General features: G+C 42.5%; 1 protein-coding gene across 1 annotated transcript in view; it reads right to left on the bottom strand.

Moving 5' to 3' along the window:
* Positions 1 to 25,063, bottom strand: part of LOC126235303 (uncharacterized) — a 485,532-nt gene that overhangs the window by 365,667 nt on the left and 94,802 nt on the right. The window contains exon 2 of the mRNA XM_049944027.1: positions 17,938 to 18,093. Coding sequence (XP_049799984.1) covers positions 17,938 to 18,093 — 156 coding nt within the window. The remainder of the gene's footprint in view (positions 1 to 17,937; positions 18,094 to 25,063) is intronic.

Here is a 25,063-nt window from a genome sequence, read left to right as displayed (position 1 = left end):
CATGGCAATGGCCAGGCGCTTTACGACTTAGCTAGCGCCAAAGTCCTGTAAGTTTCCGACTTCTAGAAACTGAGCTGTTGCTAACTACGAGGGAGGTCAGAGGCCAAAGCGTACCGGCTGAGACATAGGGGCTGACTTCGTGTTTTTGTTGACAGTTGTTTCCTACTCATCTCTAGCCGCCGAAAAGGCCTTTCTAGCTATATTCCCAAGTCTCCGCGAAGAAGGAGAACGATTATTTAAACTTGAGCAGTTTTTAACGGTTTCCGTCATTTTGAGTGAACTATTAACTCCCCTGTTTCCAGATTTCGACTCATCAATATGTTAGGATTCATTTTCGTGATGAAACTTCCTGGCAGATCAAAACTGTGTGAAGGGCCGAGACTTGAACTCGGGACTTTGCCTATCGCTGCCAATTTCTTCTGCGAAACTTGTAGGAATAACATTCCTGTGAGTTTGGAAGGTAGGAGACGAAGAACTGGAGGAAGTAGAGCTATGAGAACGGGTCGTGAGTCGTTCTTGGATAACTCAGTTGGTACAGCACTTCCCCACGAAAGGCAAAAGGTCTCGAGTTCGAGTCTCGGTCCGGCACGTGGCTATGACCTGCCACGAAGCTTCATATCAGCGCACACTCCACTGCACTGCAAAAATTCATTCAGTGTCGTGATGTTTCTCTTCTGTCGTCAATTTCGTTAATGGTTTAAATAGTGACTGAATTTTTAAGGATCTCGACATCACATTGATAGGGAAATTATATTGATGCCCCGGTCGGTTGTCCTTCGTTAAAGGGACTGGATCTGTCATGCGAGCGACTGCTTATCAACTGTGCGGCCACCCGCGCATGCATCCCGTCACGTGGCTGTCTTTGGAATGTCCAGAGTGTTAAAGTGTCCTTAGAAATATCACATATAGTTATAAGCGAAGATCTTCTTGTCAAAGTTTTCCACTTTCTTGCTCTTTACCTCGTAGCGAAAAACTATGCGCCATGTCGGAACATGAACCCAGAATCTTGATCTTTGCGCGTAATGTTCTTACCGACTGAGCTATGCAGCCATGACTCACGACCCGCCCAGACAACTTTACTTTGCCAGCACCTCTCTGTTGCAATCATTCACTCTCGGTAGGCAGCCCTGATCGTTATATGACGTCTCAAATCATTCTTACGAGAACTTCACAATGCGAGCTGGTGGCAAACTAGAGGTAACGGCGGTAATAATACGACGGGGGTTCAACAAGTAATGCAACACTTTTTTGTGAATCCATATTTATTTTATTCAGGATTCCAATACACCATATTATTTCCCACTCTTTTGGGTACAAAACACTATTTTTCAACGTAATTTCTGTTCAGTGTGACGGCCTTACCACATCTTGTCACCTTACTACCGGCCGGTGTGGCCGAGCGGTTCTAGGCGCTTCAGTGTGGAACCGCGTGACCGCTACGTTCACAGGTTCGAATCCTGTCTCGGGCGTGGATGTGTGTGATGTCCTTAGGTTAGTTAGGTTTCAGTAGTTCTAAGTTCTAGGGGACTGATGACCTCAGATGTTAAGTCCCATAGTGCTCAGAGCCATTTGGACCATTTTTTTGCACAGACGTTCCAACACTGCAGGAATCACGTCTGTGTGCGGACGGACGGCCCGCGGGAGATCGGACAGGTTTGTGTGACCTTGTTGCGATGATAACAGACGCCTCGCCCAAAGACATCAAACAGAACAATCCCTTCACAGTCCCAGACCCTCGTCATGAATTTACCATCTGAGGTCGCGGCTTTTAGTTTTTTCTTCGGAAGAGAGGCGGTGGGGCGCCACTCCATGAGTTGCTGTTTTGTTTTCATTTCGAAGTCATGAACCCATGTTTCATCGCCTGTGACGATGTTCGACGAAAATTTTTCACGATTTGCCTCGTCACGTGCAAGCAGCTTCACACAGATGGTCCATCGTTACTCTTTAAGATCTCCTCTTAGGTGGCCAGCTTCGAGTATCCCAGATGGTGGACGAGTGTGTCAGTACTACCAACAGAGACGTTCAGTTGTGCAGCGAGTCGTCTGATTCTGAACCATCGATCACCTCGAATGAGTGTGTCCGCACATCCCAACACTGCACAGGAATCACAGCTATGTGCGGCCGGCCGGCACGCGAAAGAGCGGACATGTTAGCGTGACCTTGTTGCGATGAGCACTGACGCCTCGCCCAACGAGTCACAGTGCTTTTGTTCAGTGCCCGGTTCCGCACACATTCTGCAAGCGCATATGAATATCTGTGATGTTCTGGTTTCCCGCCAAAAGAATCTCAAATACAGTTCTGTATGGTTCAAATGGCTCTGAGCGCTATGGGACTTCACATCTATGGTCATCAGTCCCCTAGAACTTAGAACTACTTAAACCTAACTAACCTAAGGACATCACACAACACCCAGTCATCACGAGGCAGGGAAAATCCCTGACCCCGCCGGGAATCGAACCCGGGAACCCGGGCGTGGGAAGCGAGAACGCTACCGCACGACAGCTCTGTACTTGGAAGCCATTTTGAAGGGTACGTATAGCGCCGCTGCCTATCGGAACTTCATGAAACGGAACATTCCTCGATGTTCCGCAACAAATTCGGCATTTGTTCAACTGAAAGTGACCGAGAAAAAAATTGTTGCGTTACTTATTGAACACCCCTTGTAGGCAAATCGCGTAAGCGGACTTCTCAGCTAGAAGGCCACCTCGGTTGTCTGATCGAGAGAGGAAAGTACTTCGCGGAACGACCGGCTTGTATACAGCGGCTTGGCCACCTTCCGTACGTCAGCAGCAAAGGGGGAAGCAATTCACCTGCACTGTGGTTGACGCAAGGCTGGCGTGAGGCGATCACGACGGCCGCTGCTGTGGGGCGCCGTGCAGTGATTGCGGCGGGATGCGCAACCCGCCCAGTGGAGGGAGGCGCAGCCGGCCGGTCACCTGCCGCGTTGCCTCACAAGGCGTGGCCACGGCGCGGGCCTCTTGCGTCACGCGCGGCGCTCAGCAGTCGCTCGGGAGGCACGCGGAATGGACGTGCGGTCGTGACGCGACGCTCACACACGCAGAAGAATCGCTACTCGTTTCCCTAATGACACGTAATTATGAATGCGGTGGGGGAATCTACAGTCACCTCCCGCTTTCCCAACGTAATATGCTAGAGTTATTATAAAAGGCAAGAGTGAGTTATTTTTATGGGTTCGGCTCATTCACGTTTTTTTCGAAATCCAGAATGGCAGCATTCGCTGAGATATTGAAGTCGGTAGCGTTAGTAATACATTCTGAGAAAAACAAGACGCGACGGAGGAATTAGGTGAATGGGGCGGAAATCCATAGATGTGATGAACATGTACAGACAAATGATTACAATTTTTAAAGAATGGATGATTTATTTAAGAGAAAGAGCTTCACAAAATGAGCAAGTCAATAACTCGCTGGTCCAACTCAGTCCCTCATGCAACCATTTATTCGGCTTTTCATTGATTGACAGAGTTGTTGTGTGTCCCCCTGTGGGATATAGCTCCAAATTCTGATTCCAGAAAGCCACTAAATGCGTGGAGGAGCTCCTTAACATGGTCAGAAAGATTTTTGGTGGAGTACGCACAGATACTAATTTCTTAATTACTAGGGGTGTATATGAAACTAAACTGACCTGAAAAAAAAAAGTTCAAATGTGTGTGAAATCTTATGGGACTTAACTGCTAAGGTTATCAGTCACTAAGCTTACACACTAGTTAACCTAAATTATCCTAAGGACAAACACACACACCCATACCCAAGGGAGGACTCGAACCTCCGCCACGACCAGCTGCACAGTCCATGCTGCAGTGCCTTGGACCGCTCGGCTAATCCCGCGCAGCGATCTGAAAAATCTTTCAGGTTTTTTTTCTTTTTTTTTTCAGAAGGCCATTCGCGATAAGTCAAACTTTTTGCTAAACCAATACATGAACTCTGATACCTGCAGTTGTATTCGAGGAATAATTTTTCGAAAAATAATGACTAATTTTTTCAGACATTTAAGTGCAAGCCGAAAGGAAACTAAACCCCAAGCGCCTATTTCATAAATGTAAATGGTAGACTTGGTTTAAGGAACACAAAGTTGGGAAATACTTGCAAAGTATATTGATCAGATTCTTAGTTGTCCTGAACCAACTCAGAAGTTGGAATTCCCAAACACACATGAAAATCTAGAAGAAGATTTGCCTCCGGTAGTCAAAGAAATTGAAGAAGTAATGAAAACCTTAAAATCCAATAAAGCTAGTGCTGGGACTACTGTTGCTTTTGAAATGAGCTAAAATTTATCTTTGAAGAAACCTGGAGAACAGGAAATAATACTAAGAGAGTAGATGGTAGCCTTGATACATCCACTACATGCCACACGCAATAAAAAAACTTTAATAAATACGGAGGCATTTATTTGCTACCAGTTGTATATAAAACATTTTCCAACCTTCTGTTAAAAGAGTAGAAACAACACAGGGCTGTAATTTAGGTGAATATGAAGATAGGTTTAGGAAGGGCAGATCATGTTCTGAACAAATGCGAGTATTTAATTCGAAAACGATCACTTGCCACAGATCACTGAATTCAAAACGTATTGTCGTAATGTTTCTTGATTTGAAAATGCCTTTGATTTTGTTGACAGAGAACCTAGGGATAAAATAATCCAAGAATTTGGTGTAAAGTCTAAATTAGCACATTTGATTCGTGAAACACTTACAAAAACAGTATCTAATGGGAAATTTATTGGAGAAACATCTCATCCCTTCAAAATAAACGTATGTGTACGACGAAGTGATCACCTATCCACAATTCTTTTTGTGTTCTAGAAAACAAGTGAGAATTTGGAATGAAAAACTGAATGAATATAAGTTTTTCCCAATAAGGCATGGAAGATGAAACAACAATATTGGAATGTGTTGTTACACATCTGCAGATGACTTTGCTATACTTTCTGAATATGTGCCATCTGCTGTAATAAAAACTGATCTTTTAGAAGAAATAGCCAGTAGGTTCAAATGGCTCTGAGCACTATGGGACTTAACTACTGTGGTCATTAGTCCCCTAGAACTTAGAACTACTTAAACCGAACTAACCTAAGGACATCACACACATCCATGCCCGAGGCAGGATTCGAACCTGCGACCGTAGCAGTCGCGCGGTTCCGGACTGCGCGCCTAGAACCGCTAGACCACCGCGGCCGGCGATAGCCAGCAGGACTGACTTGCAATTTCTGCAGAAAAAAGAACAAATTTTTAACAAACATTAAAAATGCATCAAAATTTCTGAAAACAGGTTATAGTGAAATAGAGAAGATTAAAAAATTTAAATGTCTTCTGGAGCTAATTCCAGAAAATGTTTTGGAAAAAGCTGCTATAGAAGAAAGAAAACTTAAAATGGTGAGGGCATATGGTGCAGCTGAAGATCTTTAGAATAAAAAAATGGGAGTCCAAAAGTGCAAAAATAAAACATTCCACTACACTAGTAAATTTGGGAAATTCATATTGAAGCAAATGTCTAGCACTCTGCTGTAATTTACATAAATTAGAAATACCAGAAAGGCGAATCATTAGAAATTATTAGGCGCACGAAGAGCTATGGAAGGTTGCCAGGCACTTAAGTGCGATTTGCAGTGTGTCCATGTAGGTGTACGAAGTAACGATGAAATTTATCGAAACTTAGAAAACATATAGAAGCAATTAGAAAAAGAAAATGGTATGTTTCGGTAATTTACATCGAGTGCGAGACAGTAGATTCACCAAAAGATTTTTCAAATATTTGTGGCATAAAATGTCAACAACAAGGTGGATCCGCAAAGCAAAATTTCATTTAGAAAAATAATATAAGAGTTGAAGAAACATCTTTTAGATAAATGTTTAGGAAAAATGTATTGAATACGGAATGAATCCAAGGCAGGAGAAACGAAAAACCTGGTCAGAAGTGTTCGGAAGACAGAAAGAAGAAACATAGTGAAAAGATTAAAGAGAACTGAAAGAAAAGAAAGAACAACAAATAAGGTGGAATTGAAACTGGCACGTAGTCCTTAGTTGGTCCATCCGCGAAAATAAAGCAGTAAAATGTAGATGTGGAACTTCTATTTCCAAAACAAAAACTCTGACTGCAAGGACTCTGGGTTGTAACTGATGAAGGAATTATATGCAGGTATAAATTGCCGCGAATATTATCCGTGTCAATAAAGTCTCTCTGGGTAGTCTACTATTTCATACAGTAATATATATTAACTTCTCAGTCCTATTGGAAGAGGCTTCCATTTACGCTACTTTCATAATGATAGCCTTATATAACATTGCCATGATGATAGTAGTGTATACGAGCTGTCTAGTACCGTGATGAAATCCAGTCGAAATGGTCAATACAATGTCGATACACAGTGCATAATTGTGCCATAACACATCTGGAAGGGCTTTGTTGAATGAGGATGAAATTATTTGAGTCCTAGTGGCAACCTCGCATGAGAGATGGTACAAATTAAAAATTATATTTTGTAGAATACTAATAGTAGTCACAAATCAAACTTTATTCTATTTGTATTTGAAGAAAATAAAGTTTAATTTTTAGGTAGTATCAGAATTGGGTAAAACTTAGCTTTTACTGTGCGGGGACAGGCTATCACGAAGCAAAGTAGCAGAACGTACACTTGTTGTAACCTCTGCGTATGTTTTGCTGTACAGTGGCACGCTACTGGTTGACTCGTCGAAAGTGGCATGATTCTGCATTCGGCTATCTAGAGGGCTGCTGCAGACGCAGAGTCCTCAGATTGAAAATCCTCAGAAGGCAGTAATTGCCAACTGATCTCCAAAGAGATACAAGTGGAACAGAAGTTACTACACTGATTCGTATTTGGAGCAAGCAGACTACGAAACCCTGTGCCCTCATCCTCGTTTATATTTTCTATATTTCCTGTAAATCACTTAAGAGAATAACGGGATGGCTCCTATAAACATGATGTGACGTATTTCATCTCCCCATTTTGTCGGACTGTGTTACTCTAATGGTTCAAATGGCTCTGAGCACTATGGGACTTAACATCTATGGTCATCAGTTCCCTAGAACTTAGAACTACTTAAACCTAACTAACCTAAGGACACCACACAACACCCAGTCATCACGAGGCAGAGAAAATCCCTGACCCCGCCGGGAATCGAACCCGGGAACCCGGGCATGGGAAGCGAGAACGCTACCGCACGACCACGAGCTGCGGACGGACTATGTTACTCTTCTGTCTCTAATGACTTGTACGTTCATAAGGAAATAAACTGGTAATTTGCTTCTTCGGTTTCCTTTCCCCCGGGCCAAGTTAACGAAACTGGTTTAACCACGGAAACTTAGAGTGGGTCTAAGAGAAAGTTCATATGCGGCCGAAGAATAAAAAAAGAGCGTGTCGGCAAGAATATACCTCTTACGGCAATCCAGGTTACACCTCCTAATGGTCGAGTTCTTGCAGCAAATCCAAAACTAACTTCGCTCCTTACAATGAAGCATGAAGCAGGCTCTATAATTACAGTAGCCAATTTTCCAGAAGTGAACTCTTATTGCTGTTTGAATCCCGTTTGTTACTAAAGAGACGTCCTTAAGCAACGTTCTTCGTTCGGTCACTGACTTTCCAGCGGCTCAACACAAACGCAGCCAAATACTCTAATTCTCAGAGAGTGTTCTGTACTTACCTGGTAAGGCTTTACATGCCTTAATATCACTTTGTCGGTGGTGAATAAACACATTTGGAAAGTTCAGCGTCGACAGCTTGTTATGTTTATTACAAAATTTCCGCAGACCGCGGTGGAAGGTAGCAGCTGACAGCTTTATAGAGAACGTTAACGAACTGCTAACGAGGAAAAACGAAACCCGCTTTCATGGTCCACCGGTTCCAGGATGACATTTAGCGACCAAATGGCGAAGGCCGACCACACCATCTCTCACCGGACCATCTCCTTCCACGAAAGCGTAACGTCGTCAACCACAAAGTCGATATCACATTCTCATTTCCTAAGTTCTGGCTCCCTAACACAAAGGTCTGACATCTGATATCTACTTCACCTATTACTTCAAACAGACTGACACTGACAACTTTAACTGACAGCATAAGGCGAGCAGTTGTTTCTTACGAAGAAACATTCAGTCTTGGTTGTAGCATTAAGTTTTTTTATTATCTTCCAATGAAGCGTTTCACCTTTTTAAGCACCTTCGGATTACCCTACAGAAGAAATACAAAATTTTATAACGCTGGTGTGACCCCATTTAGTGAAATTGGGTTACCAGGAAAATATTAAACAATTTGCTAATATTTTGTTGCGATGGGTACATGGGATAACGAGCATAAAATATTCCAGCAGGTAAATGTCCATTGTAAAAATTTTAAAAACATTGTGCGATGTCCTACAAAATAAAATTAAACACAAGATAACCGAAAGGTATTTTTTAAAATATATGTAGCCGCTACTTTGTCTCTAGAATGGTAACCCACACTGGAAAATAAGAAGAAAGCAGAAGATTACTTTACTAGGCATGTGGAGCAATTCAGGGCAAACCAAACGGGATCAAGCCTACATAAAAGCCTTACATCATAAACATTCCGGAGGGTTAGTGCATATTATGGTTGCACACATCACAATGTGTATCAAAGCATACAAGGCCCTAAGCCTAGTGCACGCAGCTCTCGGCACATGGCACCTGCAGACTGTGAGCTATGATGGTGTTCATTTGCTAAATCTTGTCATAACAATAAACCATGACAGTTATTATAGATTATTACCGTTTTAAAAATTGTTCATAAAATGCTTACATTATTAGCTAGAATAATGAGGATGAATAAAAATAAAAATCTAAAGTACGTAAAAAAATATAATTTGTAGCACTTCTCTCTGAATAAGCTCCGGTGAAGGAACCAGCTAAATGCACGAGATGGACACGTCAGATGAAAATCCTTCCCTGTTTTCGCAATTAGCAAGTTTTCACAAGCTCTTATTTCGCTCATACTGTATGCAGTCCTGTGTCCCACGTTAATAATTTAAAAAACAACAGCATGGAAAACCAGGTATCACAATTTGAATATTCCTCTATGCAAGGAGCTCTTCAGTGGACAAGAAAGTGATAAAGTCTCTCGCTACTGCTGAGAGGCAACTTTTAAAAAATTAAATTATGTTCTTTTCCAACGTTACTCAGATGCTGCTGAGATAGCGGGAATAGTGTATGAAGCTTGTTAATTTTATTAGTGAAACTATTCGCAAAAACTGGCTTAGAATATCGTAAACAAGAAATCTAAGCATTGTCATCACAGCTCATTCTCACAAATTTTAAGAAGCTTCCTATTACTATCCTCCTGTTATCAAGGAATTTCGAATCTCGTTAAAAATATGAAGTTCTCTTCAAAAACGCACAGTTGCTATAATACACTACTGGCCATTAAAATTGCTACATTACGAAGATGTGCTACAGACGCGAAATTTAACCGACAGGAAGAAGGTGCTGTGATATGCAAATGATTAGCTTTTCAGAGCATTCACACAAGATTGGCGCCGGTGGCGACAACTACAACGTGCTGACATCAGGAAAGTTACCAACCGATTTCTCATACACAAACAGCAGTTGACCGGCCTGGTGAAACGTTGTTGTGATGCCTCGTGTAAGGAGGACAAATGCGTACCGTCACGTTTCCGACTTTGTTAAAGGTCGGATTGTAGCCTATCGCGATTGCGGTTTATCGTATCGTGACATTGCTGCCCGCGTTGATCGAGATCCAATCACTGTTAGCAGAATATGGAATCGGTGGGTTGAGGAGGGTAATACGGAACGCCGTGCTGGATCCCAACGGCCTCGTATCACTAGCAGTAGAGATGACAGGCATCTTATCCGCATGGCTGTAACGGATCGTGCAGTCACGTCTCGATCCCTAAGTCAACAGATGTGGACGATTTCAAGACAACAACCATCTGCACGAACGGTTCGACGACGCTTGCAGCAGCATGGACTATCAGCTCGGAGACCATGGCTACGGTTACCCTTCACGCTGCATCACAGACAGGAGAGCCTGCGATGGTGTACTCAACGACGAACCTGGGTGCACGAATGCCAAAACGTCATTTTCTCAGATGAATCCAGGTTCTGTTTACAGCATCATGATGGTCGCATCCGTGTTTGGCGACATCGCGCTGAACGCACACTGGAAGCGTGTATTCGTCATCGTCATACTGGCGTATCACCCGGCGTGATGATATGGGGTGCCATTAGTTATACGTCTCGGTCACCTCTTGTTCTCATTGACGGCACTTTGAACAGTGGACGTTACATTTCAGATGTGTTACGCCCCGTGGCTCTACCCTTCATTCGATCCCTGCGAAACCCTACATTTCAGCAGGATAATGCACGACCGGATGTTGCAGATGTACGGGCATTTATGGATACAGAAAATGTTCGACTGCTGCCCTGGCCAGCACATTCTCCAGATCTCTCACCAATTCAAAACGTCTGGTCAATGGTGGCCGAGCAACTGGCTCGTCAAAATACGCCAGTCACTACTCTTGATGAACTGTGGGATCGATTTGAAGATGCATGGGCAGCTTTACCTGTACACGCCATCCAAGCTGTGTTTGACTCAATTCCCAGGCGTATCAAGGCCGTTATTATGGCCAGAGGTGGTTGTTCTGGGTACTGATTTCTCAGGATCTATGCACCCAAACTGGATGAAAATGTAATCACATGTCAGTTCTACCATAATATAGCTGTCCAATGAATATCCGTTTTATCATCTGAATTTCTTCTTGGTGTAGCAATTTTAACGGCCAGTAGTGTAATTCTGAAGATGAAAACGTTAGGGCTGTTGGCCAAAAGAGAAAAATATTAGCATCTTTTCATTCTACCACTTGGTGAAAACGTTGTTTCCATCTCTTTAAACGGATCTCTCACAGACAGGGGAGAGCGTTGTACTTGAAGCGCTTTTAAGATTTGCCCCTCCAGACAACCTTGTGATAAAAGTTTGATATATTTTAATTCCATTTTTAAGTGATGACATTCACTTCCTACTTGCTGCAATCAGCTTTCGAGATTACAAAAGTTACTCCGGAAATTCAAGGTTTTTCCAAACATGAAAACATGTTCCAAGGTTCAACTTGGTTATTTATCTAGGAACAAGTATTCTATTGAAATTGACAAGGTCTGATATCAAGAAAATCCCCGCAGTACTTTGTTTAATCATATGTTATTACACTGCACCCCGGTAATCAGTAAGTGAAATAAAATTAAGCAGTAGTATTTCCAAAAGCCAGTTACAAGTTATACGCGGTTCGAAACAGAAGCTCTTGGAAAGAAATACCAATTTTCCTTTACGAGTAATATTTTTAGATCATTAACGAAACTCAGTTCATTGCAAGCGTCACATGTTCCATGTGTTAAAAGACTTTCATCTGTGTCAAGGTATGATAGGTTACACGACCTACGAAGCATGGCTTAAAAATCCATATTCTATGTAAATAGTTACAAAAATGTATAGCATTTTATTGACCATAAATTATGATGATTACCTGACATTGTTGGCTGTATTGCATTGGATCACAGAATCCAAACACGGTTTTCTTCTTATTGCAGAAGTTTATTCGCCCAGTTCGCATAATAATTCACAGTGATAACTAGTTTCAGCTAAATTAAATCTCCATACTGAGATGTCAACAAGAACACAACATGAAAGGATTATATACACGTCTTATGTATTTTGTTATTGTGCACTTTTCGCACAGCTATTCTCTTATTGTATCACGTTAGACAGTTCTATCGAAAATCGTCTCTATTAGTTGTGTCTAGTGAATGTGAACAGTCGACGAAATGGACTGGCCCTATAAAAAAAATTTTCTATACAAATTATCTGTAGCTAGCGATTTAATTTCGCTGAACCTAGTAATCATGGTGCATTTTTATGCGATCTGGGAGAATAATCTTCTGTAATAACAAGATCAACCGCGTTCACCATAAATTTCTGTAAATGAAGAATTAACAACATATTCAAAACAGTTTTAAACATTAAACAACAGTTAAATGCGTTGAACGCTAAATATTTACAAATGATAAACAATACACAACTTTATTTCTAACAACAAACACTGTAGAACCGACAGGAAAACATTATGTCCAGAATGAGATTTTCACTCTGCAGCGGAGTGTGCGCTAATATGAAACTTCCTGGCAGATTAAAACTGTGTGCCGGACCGAACTCGGGACCTTTGCCTTTCGCGGGCAAGTGCTCTACCATCTGAGCTACCCAAGCACGACTCACGCCCCGTCCTCACAGCTCCACTTCTGTCAGTACCTCGTCTCCTACCTTCCAAACTTTACAGAAGCTCTCCAGCGAACCTTGCAGAACCAGCACTCATGAAAGAAAGGATATTGCGGAGACATGGCTTGGCTACAGCCTTGGGGATGGTCCCGAGTTCGAGTCTCGGTCCGGCACACAGTTTTAATCTGCCAGGAAGTTTCAAAACATTATGTGTTTAACTTCTCTGGCTTTTTTTTTTTTTTTTTTTTTTTTACGTTATCCTAGTCTGACGCCAAAAACATACCTCAAGGAAATCATAGGGTTTTGAGCTGCACAGGAGTACTTAACATGTATACACTCCGTAACTCGATGAGAATCTTGCAGTTCTCTGACAGAACATCGCCCCAATTTTACAGTGGAACAGTATGTACGGAGCAATAACGCTACCAATATTAAGACGAGAACACTATAAATAGTCACGAAGAATGTAAATATAAGGATAAGTATTCATTTTATATCCATTTTTTCTAAATTTGTGGTACATTTTTCAAATATAACAAACTTTTCCCTGGACTATTCCATAGTCTACTCTGTTTCATTCTTAAGGATGTCGTATATACTGATAACAGAAAAATAACAGTAGCGTCGAGCAACATCTGCTCACAGTTTGCACCTAGTGGACGGCAGCACAGCGCACACTGCTGTTGAGCGGGTTGCCTATGTCACGAGTCGTGCGCGGCTCCTACTGTGCACGTTCCCCGTCGCTGCTGTTTTAAAAACTTAATACGCACTCGATTTTTCGCGGAAGCTTGTGAATGGAAGAGTATAAAAAAGATCTAGATCTTTCTCCCTGCACTGGTTGTGAAATGCTTTGTGAATCCGAGTAATAGATATGTAATTGTTCCTTAGGACTCCGCATAATACGTAGCTTTCACTTTTTGTCAGACAAGTCGGAGAAAAACATATGCATTGCTAACAGAACGCAGAAGCATTTTTGCAGCTATAAATAATAGTGAACTTAATGAACGTGCCTTCCCTAGAGGGTAACAAAAATCGAAAATTTCGAAATGATAATTTAATTAACAGAAAATCAAAAATCATCGCTAAGGAAAACTTTTGCGATAGCGGTAGAATTATGTTTTTTTTATTTTTCATTTTGAGATACAGGAATGTAGAGGAGGTCTACGAACACTTAAACTGAGACTGCCTATGAAATTTTCACGAATGAATGATAAATACAAGTGGTACTCCGTGTCATTTTTTCCGTGAAAGTTCAGCCACGCATTTTTTGAATGGTATCGATTCGAAATATTCCGTCTCTAAAACTGGTATCATTTCCTGAATATCTTTAAGTTTTCTTGCTTCTGACGATTCAGCGTCTCTCTTTAAAGAATATTTGACTTTGTCAAACACAGTGGAAGGCTTCTTCGATTATTTTTGTGAAAAGTTCGTGATGATGCAGAATGAATTTTCATTTAACCGTTCCATATAATCTGTATTCCTATTTTAATTGTACTATCTTTTGTCAACAGAGGCTTTCGAGATTTAAAAAAATGATAAAATGTATATCGATTTGTTCCTCAAGGCGTTGCTCGTTTCTGAAACCACGACTCCAAGAATTGCAGCAGCTTGGAGGTGAGAAGAGCAGAGTTGATTGTTAACATTTCGCGTACCTTGTAAATGCTCTGGATGGTCCTCAATACAACTCCAGCAGTATCCCTTTTGTGCTCCTTTTGCTCTGACGACTGGTGAGGAGATTTCATTACAGCCTGAGGGATCCCGCGATATTAGTCAGCGTGCGACAGGGAGAGATCACTGATACTGGAACATGCCATCTGTCTTTTCAATTGTGCTGAATTAAGTGCGGTGATAGAGAAACGTCACGTCTCAGCAATCTGGCTGGCGTTCATACAGAGATGTTTGTGAAAGTTGCACTGCAAAAATTATAATCCGCCGCTAAGCCAGGCCCTTGGCAATGTGAGCAAGTATGTTGACGGTCAATAAGCAAAACTTGTCGTTCTCTTGACGTCGAACGCATCTACTCCTGTCACGAGAGCATCGGCGTCAGCCTACGAACTTACGCTTGCTGCTGAATGGGTGGCCAAACGACAGGCGTTGTCTCCTGTAACTTCGCCGCTCCGTAGCGTCGTTGGACGACGATTCCGGATTTCCCAATATTTGTTGTTGTCATTAATTTGTTCCTCAAGGCACCAACTGCAAACCCTCAAAGTTTGTCGGCTGTGTTTTTACGATCTGCTGAAGCGCAACGGTAATGTCAAATGTGTTGCGGTACACCCTGACTCTATCAGTATGGCGAAGACAAGTCAGTAGCAGAAAACAGCAAACAGCCGTCGTTGGTGTATGTTTGACATGAGGTAGTACCAGTTGTGGTTTCGTCTGAGTTAAAAAGCAATTGTTATTAGAAACGCATATAATAGGTGATGAGACAATAGAGTCATTATTCCTTGTGGTTTATTGCTGATGAACAGATTGTTTGGGGAGGAGTATTTGCGAAATCACTAATTAAACCCGGAAGGACGAATACAAAAATGATTGCTTTGGATCCACTGCAGGAAACAGAAATCAATGTAAGTAGTTTCACTGTTTAATCACTGCATAGGAGAATACTAAAGATAACTTGAAATTTAATTTTCGTGTGGTAATACTTGAGAAACTTTCAATGTCCTACATTCGACGGAAACTATTGCAGTATCATTCGTATAGTTGCTGGCTTGCCCTTAATTGTTGTCAGCATTTTGTTCAGACTAGAGTGTAGAAATACATTTATTACTCTGAATGAAATGTGTACAAAAATAATTGCAGCAGCTCATCCTAGAATTTGCCTGCACCCAAACTTTTCTGATGTCCCAAGGATTTGACTTTAACGAAGGTAGTACAGCTAATCATCATGAGTACCAAACTGTAACTACTTATGCTCCTTGAGGGACAGACCAACACATTTTAAACAAATAACGTTTCAAGAGTGCATGTTGATGGTGACTATTTAGAGGACTTTCCGAGCACTAAGTTTTAAAATCTCATACGGGGTCAGCGACTTTTGACAGATTATTAACAGGGTAGTTCGAAACTATTCAAGCGATCAACTTTGCGCGTTTATATTTTACTGAATCTGCTACTCTTTGATCAAATGTGCTAAACAAGAGAAATTTTTATTCCCATGAACACCAGTGTGTAAATGTAACTTAGCATTTTTTATGTGTGAGGATGCGTTTTCTTGTGAGGCAATTACTACTCGTCACTATCACATGGACTTGTGTACAAGATATATCGTAACTATACCTCACAAAGAGAGTAAGATTTTCCATATAAATAGTTGCAGATTAAAACGGAGATTGGAGTGTGTTGTGCCGAAAAGTTCAATTGAACAGTGCTCCAATTTTTCGTTACGCTGTTCACGAGTCAAATTAATTTTGTAGCACATTTAGCTACCCGACAATACACAAACCATTAGTCACAGAACTGTACACGTTTTCGAATACTGACAATTCAATATGGTATTAAGCTCTAGTGTGCTGGAACCAGAACCTATATATATATGGAATCAAAAGATTGAATACGTTACTCTCGAGTCTCTCTGCACGTAGCTTTGTATAAGTCAAAAAGCATATACTGTCTAGACTTCTGTTTGTATCTAATAGCGCCCCAGACTATAGCATTTCTGTTTCGTCCGCTATGTCACTCAACAACAGGGGCTACCAGTTGGGGATCACGGAAAGTTGCAACAAGTATGTGGCTGTCACTGTAGGACCGGTGACAGCAGGATTCGTTATGGAAAAAGGGCTATGTTTGCCCTTTCGAACGCACGTTTCACGTCTGCATGTAGACTGAGGCACACAGGTCCCGTACTCTGCAGTGTCCTTGCGTCGAGAAGTAGTCCGCAATGATCTGTGAACATTGTGGCTATTCTACGCGAATCACTTTACGCGTCCCGGGAACCGTTTGCCACGAGATACGATGCTCTTTATCCACGAGCTGGAATGTCATACCGTGACAAACACATTATCCGAAGACTGTTCGTTCTGCCATGCTCCAGCCCAGTCACAAGCTAATGTTGTGCCCTTTCGCGACGGCAATTGCTCTTCATTTGAACATTCTGAACTTGAAGAGAGCCGACCTCTCCGATAAAATGCGAGAGGGCCTACGTTTAGCCGTACCTCTAACTTTGCTACCTTCGATAGGCTCCGACAAAGACCCGACAGAGAGCAAGTTAGATGTAGATAATGCACTGGTCCCTGGCCTTGTGCCTAGCTACACAGAAGCGCTAAAAATGCGCTGATGCACATACATCTGGGGGTTCCTGAGTTACGACTTATTCAAATGCTCGCTACCAGTGAAAATGTACCTGTCCGAAAGTGATAAATTTAAGCTAGGTGAGCGAAAGCTGCCTTAATTCGGTTTAGCGAAAAAAAGCGAAGAAGTAATTTGGCAACACTGTCTGTGGCACGCTGCTTGAATTCGTGCGCACGACGACCAGATTGGCTAACTTCAATGGTAAATAATTCGGAAATAGCGCAACGTATCGAATTTTTCTGCTAACAAGTATTTCTCAGCACTACCTCCTCTACAGCACCCCCGCAACCTTTTCAGGCTGTTTATGAACACCCTGCACGAACACCCTGCACACACATAGCAAGACGTACAGTGATAGAGCGAAACTAGTCTGCTCGCAGTACATCATCCTGCCCCGCCAGGTGAGATTACTGTTAATCTAACATTGTGTGGGTTGCTATTTGGATTATAGAGTATCGGCTCACGACGATCTTGACTAAATTTGCCTTTGAAATTTCCTAGCGTCTTATAACTATGAAGCGGACAGTGGCGCGAACATGTAACCTTGGCTTTCACTGGCAATATTCCTACCGACTGAGCTTTCCAGGCCGGACTCAGGACCCACCTGCACAGCTTTACTTCCACCAGTACTTCATCTCGTACCTTCCAAACTTCGCAGAAGTTCTCCTGTATATATTGTGAACTAACGTTCGTCGAAGACAGGCTATTGCGGAGAACTGGGTTAGCCACAGCCTAAAGAATTGACGTCCCCAAGCCCGACAGACGGGCCGCCCCCACAGCTTTAGTCCTATCAGTACGTCATCTCCTACCTACCTATTCCCTTGGCTCTGGCTATTCCACTACTGCGCATGTGCCTTCCTTGTGACAGTCCCACAAGGTATGTAGGAGAAGTCCTGTGAAGTTTGGAAAGTGAGAGATGACGTACTGGAGGAAGTAACGCTATTAAGGATGGTCGTAAGTCTTGCTGGAGTAGTTCAGGGGTAGAGTACTTGCCTGCGAAAGGCAAAGGTACCAGGTTCGATTCACAGTCCAGCACAAAGTTTTGATCTGCCTAGAAGTTATTTTACACTTGTGCATTTCGGGAACTCGTGTGAAGCTCGCGCTCGTCGCCTGTAGCCTACAGCTGCCACTGGAGCTGGTTGCGATCGCACATGATTAGGTCGCGGTGTAAGTACAGTATGAACAAGTCAGATAGTTGGCGTGCGTTCAGGATCTTTGCGGAGATCACCTCAGCGCGTTGCACTCTGAACGGTAAGTCCCGTATGAAGTCGGCTTCATGGCTGGCACATTGTTCTACTGCTACAGATATACTCCGGGCCAATCGGTCCGAGTGCTGGAACGTTGACGAACGTGAACGTGATTAGAAGCGCCTACCTGAGCTCGTTGGAGGACTCGACGAGCAGGCGCACGCAGTCCAGGCAGCCCCTGGCGGCGGCGTAGTGCAGGGCCAGCGCGCCGTTGGCGCTGCGCTCCAGCGCGGGCATCTCCGCCTCCCACAGCAGCCACCGGAGCACGTTCAGCCGGCCGTACCTGCAGGACAGCACCGCACCACACGTCACGTCACGTCTCTGCTCAGCTCAGCGACACCCTGAGTGCTTCACCGTTCTACACACGTTACTAACGTAAAGTCACCGGCCTCTTTTCTCTGTATGTATGTGAAGAACAATCTCGGGACGTACTGCAGGGATTTTAGTACAGATTTACTAGAATATAGGGGAAGGTTTATGTATATGATTTATTACCGATACGCCAAACAAATCGTTCGGCGGTAGATACATAATGCTACCCGTGCCAAGATGCGACGTGTCGCTAACAATGTACTGGGTATTTCTCCTATGGATCGTCAGGCGCATTTTCTCTGGTGCTTCGTCAGATATTTTCAATTTCGTTTTTGCAACGTGTAGCTGGTGTCAGTCCGAACACATCCTACTCATCACGTCTTTCCTTCGACACCCAGCGTCGAGCTACATGTCCCCACTCCGCAGAGAGCTACTAGATTACTCTAGTGCGTTATTCGTGTTGCTGATATGTATCAATAGGAACAGTAAAACACGAACAAGTCAGCGGGGGCCAGGGTGATGCTGCCGCTGCTGGAGCAATCGTGATTCCTCGTGCTTTACTGTCCCTCTAATTACAGACCGATAAAACAAATATCGCACTACAATAATTGGGGACCACTGTGTCGAATGGGCGCGTAAAAATTCACTTTAAAACTACTTTGTTTGTGGCGGGAAACAAACCGACGCTTTCAATCGACAATGGGCGTCGAAGGAATAACGTGATGAGCAGCATGTCATTCTCAATGGAGAGAAGTCTTCCGAAGTAAGAGTGATTTCAGGTGTGCCGCAGGGGAGTGTCGTAGGACCGTTGCTATTCACAATATACATAAATGACCTTGTGGATGACATCGGAAGTTCACTGAGGCTTTTTGCAGATGATGCTGTGGTATATCGAGAGGTTGTAACAATGGAAAATTGTACTGAAATGCAGGAGGATCTGCAGCGAATTGACGCATGGTGCAGGGAATGGCACTTGAATCTCAATGTAGACAAGTGTAATGTGCTGAGAATACATAGAAAGAAAGATCCCTTATCATTTAGCTACAATATAGCAGGTCAGCAACTGGAAGCAGTTTATTCCATAAATTATCTGGGAGTACGCATTAGGAGTGATTTAAAATGGAATGATCATATAAAGTTGATCGTCGGTAAAGCAGATGCCAGACTGAGATTCATTGGGAGAATCCTAAGGAAATGCAATCCGAAAACAAAGGAAATAGGTTACAGTACGCTTGTTCGACAACTGCTTGAATACTGCTCAGCAGTGTGGGATCCGTACCAGATAGGGTTGATAGAAGAGATAGAGAAGATCCAACGGAGAGCAGCGCGCTTCGTTACAGGATCATTTAGTAATCGCGAAAGCATTACGGAGATGATAGATAAACTCCAGTGGAAGACTCTGCAGGACAGACGCTCAGTAGCTCGGTACGGGCTTTTCTTGAAGTTTCGTGAACATACCTTCACCGAAGAGTCAAGCAGTATATTGCTCCCTCCTACGTATATCTCGCGAAGAGACCATGAGGATAAAATCAGAGAGATTAGAGCCCACACAGAGGCATACCGACAATCCTTCTTTCCACGAACAATACGAGACTGGAATAGAGGGGAGAACCGATAGAGGTACTCGGGGTACCCTCCGCCACATACCGTCGGGTGGCTTGCCGAGTATGGATGTAGATGTAGATGTAGATTTGTTTGAGCTGACTTCAGCTACATGTTGGGAAAACAAAATTGCAAATACCTGCCGAAACACCAGAGAAAATGCGCCTGACGACCCATAGGAGACACATTCTGTGTAATGCGTAGCGATGAGGAGACTAACCATAAGGTGTGTCGCGTAAGTCGAGGGGCTTGTCAACAAGGGAGTCACAGGCTGACGTAAAACATCGCAGAAAATTTCGTACACATTTTGAGATGAATACTCGTATCCGTACCACGACGTGTTGGCACCAAATGTGGATCTGACAAGATTCTGTGAAAAAATATCCATGAAACGATGCGAGCATCCGCGTCGTACATTTCACTGATTTTTATAGTTTATAGCTCTACACAAATCTACTGTGGTGGCTCACAGAACTACTTCTAGCATCATTATATGGAGGGTTCAGAATTAAAGCTGACCGAATCCATTAAAATCACTCTTTAGCGAAAGGAGTGAGAAAGGAAACCTCTTGAGCTAATTAATTATACGATTTAAACAGTTTTCTAAAATTTAGGTATATTTGGTGTTTAAATGGATTATTGTGCTATATTATATTCACTAACTCAGAACAGTCGTTGCATGCAACGATGAAATTCAATATTTTACGACACGTGGTTCAGATTTCCTCTAAAATATTGGAAAAGTATTTGACATAAGATTTATTATTATGAGTATTTTTTTTTACATCACAAAATACACAATCATGTTTGTTATTATATTAACATGTTGACGATTCGCATTCTCAGTTTTCATGAAGTGGTGCGCATAGAGCCTGCAATATTACCACACTTGTCACAGTTGCATATTAAAAGTACTGCTTGGACTTCTATTCATCGAAAACTTCATCGTCATTCTGTTTCTGAAAAGTTGCATTGCTGTAAGTATCCGAAGAAGTTTATTTGTATATAATGTTAGTTGTAATCATGGCCGAGAAACAAGACCTCCATTATTAATAATCTCTTGAGGAATAAAGTACCAAAGGTACGAATTTGATGGGAATACAGTGGGCTCTTTATTCACTTCAGATGGTAGCGTATTTGGCACGGTAAATAACAAGAGTTCACAAGATTGAGAAAATATGTAAAAGAGTCTGGAACTACATCGCATAAATTTAATATCGAGTGCCGTAAGAAGTTGTTTGTATATGTGCGCAATACCGACATGCCTCTAACAACAACGTAGCACCACTACCAGTCACTGCAAGGAATTTTGTTTCAAGGATCCATCCGAAAGTCTCGGAGATGAAAACTAGGTGGAAGGTCCTCAGAACCTGTCGTTGTAGGAAAGGGTGGCAGTCTTGGTGGGCAAATGGCAACCCGGAGACATGCAACAGCCACCGTCTGGTAACTCTCTGCACACTGCTCGTGCCACTCATCTGCAGCGGGAACTGTATTTGGAATATACTAACGTCCCCTCAACCAACAATAGGCGAGAGGCCTTTTCTCTGCAAGAAGGGAGCTGTCATCTGGAACTTCCAGAGAGACGTGTTTACTTGTCAGAACAACGTGGTCTGTCATCATTAATTGAGGGCTTTCGTAATCCATCATTTCTTTTAGGAACTCTTAGAGCGCATCTTACGTCATGGGCCGGAATTGTGCGACAGACCGGGACAGAATCATTAGAACTCTGGCTTTGGCAGCTATTTCTCGTGGCCCGGCACACTGCGATAACTTGCTATGATGGCTCACCTTCACAATTTCAGTCTGCCGCGGGACCGCTGATTTCACTCCGGAAATGTAGATCTGTTTCATCGTGTGGTTTTTCTCTATCGCCGTCTCTGTTATATTATTGGCTTTACCAGTAGTTAATTCTTTCCATGTCCCTTTAACATTTGACATCGCTTCTCACGGAATTCATGAAATATAATGCTTTGATCGATAGGTTTCCTTTTTAATCAATAGTTTTATTTTCTTTTTCCTCGTAAAATATTAGAATTCTGGGTTATGAATATTGCTGTATGCGTTTTAATGTTTCAAGACTTCCTCAGGCTTGGACTGGACGCCATACCAAGAGTAGCCTAGCTAGGCTCACGAATGCGCCTAAAAGCCACTCACAGGTTGGCCAGCGTACCAGATAATCGGTCGTTAATTCAGCCCGCGAAATCTAACCCATCGTGATCCTCACCCTTGTCGCAGACACCAACGCCCTCTTCAGTTTGTTATAAGAGCACGTCAACGTAATTACTACAATACCGGTGAAAATATTTCAGTGATCATACAATCAAACAATCGAAAATCCAGGATCGAATGTAACAATATTGTGAAAAGGAAAGTGTCTACTCACTATATAGAGGAGATGCTGAGTAGCAGATAGGCACAACAAAAAGTCTGTCACAAATATAGCTTTCGGCCAGTAAGGCCTTCATCAAAATATCCGACAAACACACACGTACACACTCACGCAAACCCAACTCTCACATACATGACTGCAGTCTCAGGCAACTGAGGCCACACAGTGATTCGCCTCTAGCCTCTCTGATCTCTGGAACAAATTCCACTTCTATCTTTACTTTTGCTTCCGATAATCTCGCCAGAGGCTGGATTCTAGATTAATGGTTCTAACTTTTCTAATAATATTATCACCTAACGAGATTAGATGTCAGATAATACCGCCCAAACGTTTAGCAACAACATAACTGTAAACTGCAAAGAAATCAACACTTTTTTAAGTGAAGGATGATAAATAACATTCAACTGACATTCGAGCAAACAACTCTCACTTGTTTTATGAGTTTCCTATTAAACCAAATATAATGGGGGTTTTGTATAGCTCATTTCTGTCAATACTTTCTTATATTCAATTTTGCTCTGTCGATTCACATCGTAAGTTCATGCTCCAATTTCATACTGGTCCTACCTTTTATTTTCATTGCTGTCATAGTCAAAAAATCACCTTCAGTTCTCTAAGTTAAGGGGAATGAAATCAGTATTCTTAATTTTTTAAATAATAATGGAATTCGTCACCAATTTTTCTCGAAAGCGCTACAAATTCTGTCTAATCAGAACCTATTTTTAATGTGTTACCTTCGAGCTCAACAAAATATTTTAACTTTCCCCGACTTTCAATAACTGAAAAAATTGTTTCATTCACTGAAAATCATCTTAGAATGCAGGCATTTAATTTTCGATGTTCCGAATAAAGAAACAGGCATTAAAAATTTTTGGCTGATGTCAAGGGATGGAATTTCATCTGTTTGTGGGCATTTTTCACCGCTTGCGTCGAATGTGAATGTTTGTTCCGGGAACATCGAAACGTCTTCAGCTTGAGCCTTACGCTGGTAAAGCTCCACTTTCCGAAGAGAACTGGCAGCAGTGTCTTGTGCTGATAAAATATTCGCCACACGTCCTACTAAGCCGAAATTAAGCACATATAAATCTACAATGTTGCTAGTTCATAAACGAAAACAATACCTTTTGTTTGGCGACCAAACAGCAAACTGCTGAAACAATCAGTCCTAAGTGAGGCGATAGTTCGGTCGAAACAGTGAACGTTCCACGCCAAGTAATTGTAATCCATTGCGGTAAGTGCTGCTCATTGCTGACTGCTCTCAAATTTCAAATACCGTTCATACATTAGTTACACAGGTTTTGCCCTTTGCTATATTGCATCACACGTTAAGACAAATATTTGAAAATTTTGGGTAATAATTAGTTAGAAATCGAATAAATCATAGAGTCCAGCGAAATAATGATAGTGTGACTCAACGCTCAACGGTACTAGAATTCTTTTTACTTTCACCCCCCCCCCCCCGAAAAATAAAATTTTACCAACCCTCCGACCGCCTCCTGACGTCACTTACTCCTAGGGTGGGAACCACTGCTCTACACAATGCACCAAATAAGCAATGAGATAACTAGCATAACACCCAAACTAAGAACTTTATTTCAATTTCGCAGTTACATACGTTCAAAATAGTCCCCCTGCACCACCGCACAATGTTTACATGGATCACTCGTTCCTGAATGAACGCTGAAAGTCCTGATTTTGTGCATTCTTCAGTCTGTCAGTCACAACCTCAGTATCACAGGAACGTTCCCCATTTAAGGCACAAAAAATGTCTGCATGTGTAAAATCAGGGGAATAGGGTTTTATTCCAGCATGCAGACCTCTTCTGATGCCAAAGACTCTGCCATGGGTACTGCATAGTGATCCGGTGCATTGTCATGCAGAAGACACCAACTCTTGCCTTGGAACAGATGCTGTCCTTACACGAAGCATGAGAGAAAAGAGGCGTCCAATGACTCCTAACTAGTAATGTCCGGTCACAGTCGTGCCCTTGGGGAGAAATTCACGATGGATAACTCCAGAAGCAAGCACCGAACAAAAAATCACCGTTATCCTGATGGGTGACTTCTGAAACCAGAGTGTCTTCTGTCTCGGTATGATGTTCCATGCCACTCCATACCCTGACGTTTTGTCTCTGGATCGAAGTGAAAACATCCGCTTTCAACCGTAGTTAACATTCGTTTCAATAGATTAATTTCCTATTCAACTATGTCGACGAAACTGACGCAACATGCAGCCCGATCCTATCACTGCTCTTCTGTCAATAAATGTGGGGCGAACTGGAAAGAAATAATTCTCTAAAATGGACAAGGTCGTTTGCTTACTGATTCTAAGTTTCACTGCAAGCACCACTGGCAATACCTTCCTTGGCTTTTTCCAAATTTTCATCTGGCCAGGCAGACACAGGAATTTCCACGCCTTTCCATTTTTAAATGGTGGAAAATAACGGAACACTTGTGCACAACTAAGACAGTCATAGCCGCAAAGATGTTGCATTTGTTTGTAAACCATTGATTTTCAAATTTACAGATAAATTTTATGACAGCGCTTTTATCCATGGTGCTACTACGTTTGACTGGTGCTACTTGCACGATGTTACTTTCACGGCAGCTGTGCTTGCATTGACTGAATCATCGATATTGTCGAAGCGTCTGCGTGGCAGCACAATCTAGTAACCACGTCTGGCGCGTTTTTCACAGTGTTCCTGCAAAAAAAAATCAGCTAACTATTTGGCACACTGTGTAAATCTTTGAGGCTGTTGTGGAAGTAGAATCAGACGAACAGTAAGGTGCTGTCCTTGGGAACTCTACCCTTCCACTAGAGCCTAAAAATACGTGGCAGTGGAGTTGACCATGATCTCCAGCAACTTTTACCACTCGACGGATGCCTAGGAGACCGTGATGAGGCAACTGAATTGAAAAACAAATGAATAGCCTTCCGGCGCTTAACGCGC

The sequence above is a fragment of the Schistocerca nitens genome, chromosome 2 (assembly GCF_023898315.1).
Source record: "Schistocerca nitens isolate TAMUIC-IGC-003100 chromosome 2, iqSchNite1.1, whole genome shotgun sequence".
Taxonomy (NCBI): domain Eukaryota; kingdom Metazoa; phylum Arthropoda; class Insecta; order Orthoptera; family Acrididae; genus Schistocerca; species Schistocerca nitens.
Note: the sequence above shows the minus strand (reverse complement) of the source record. Positions and strands in the feature narration are given on the sequence as shown.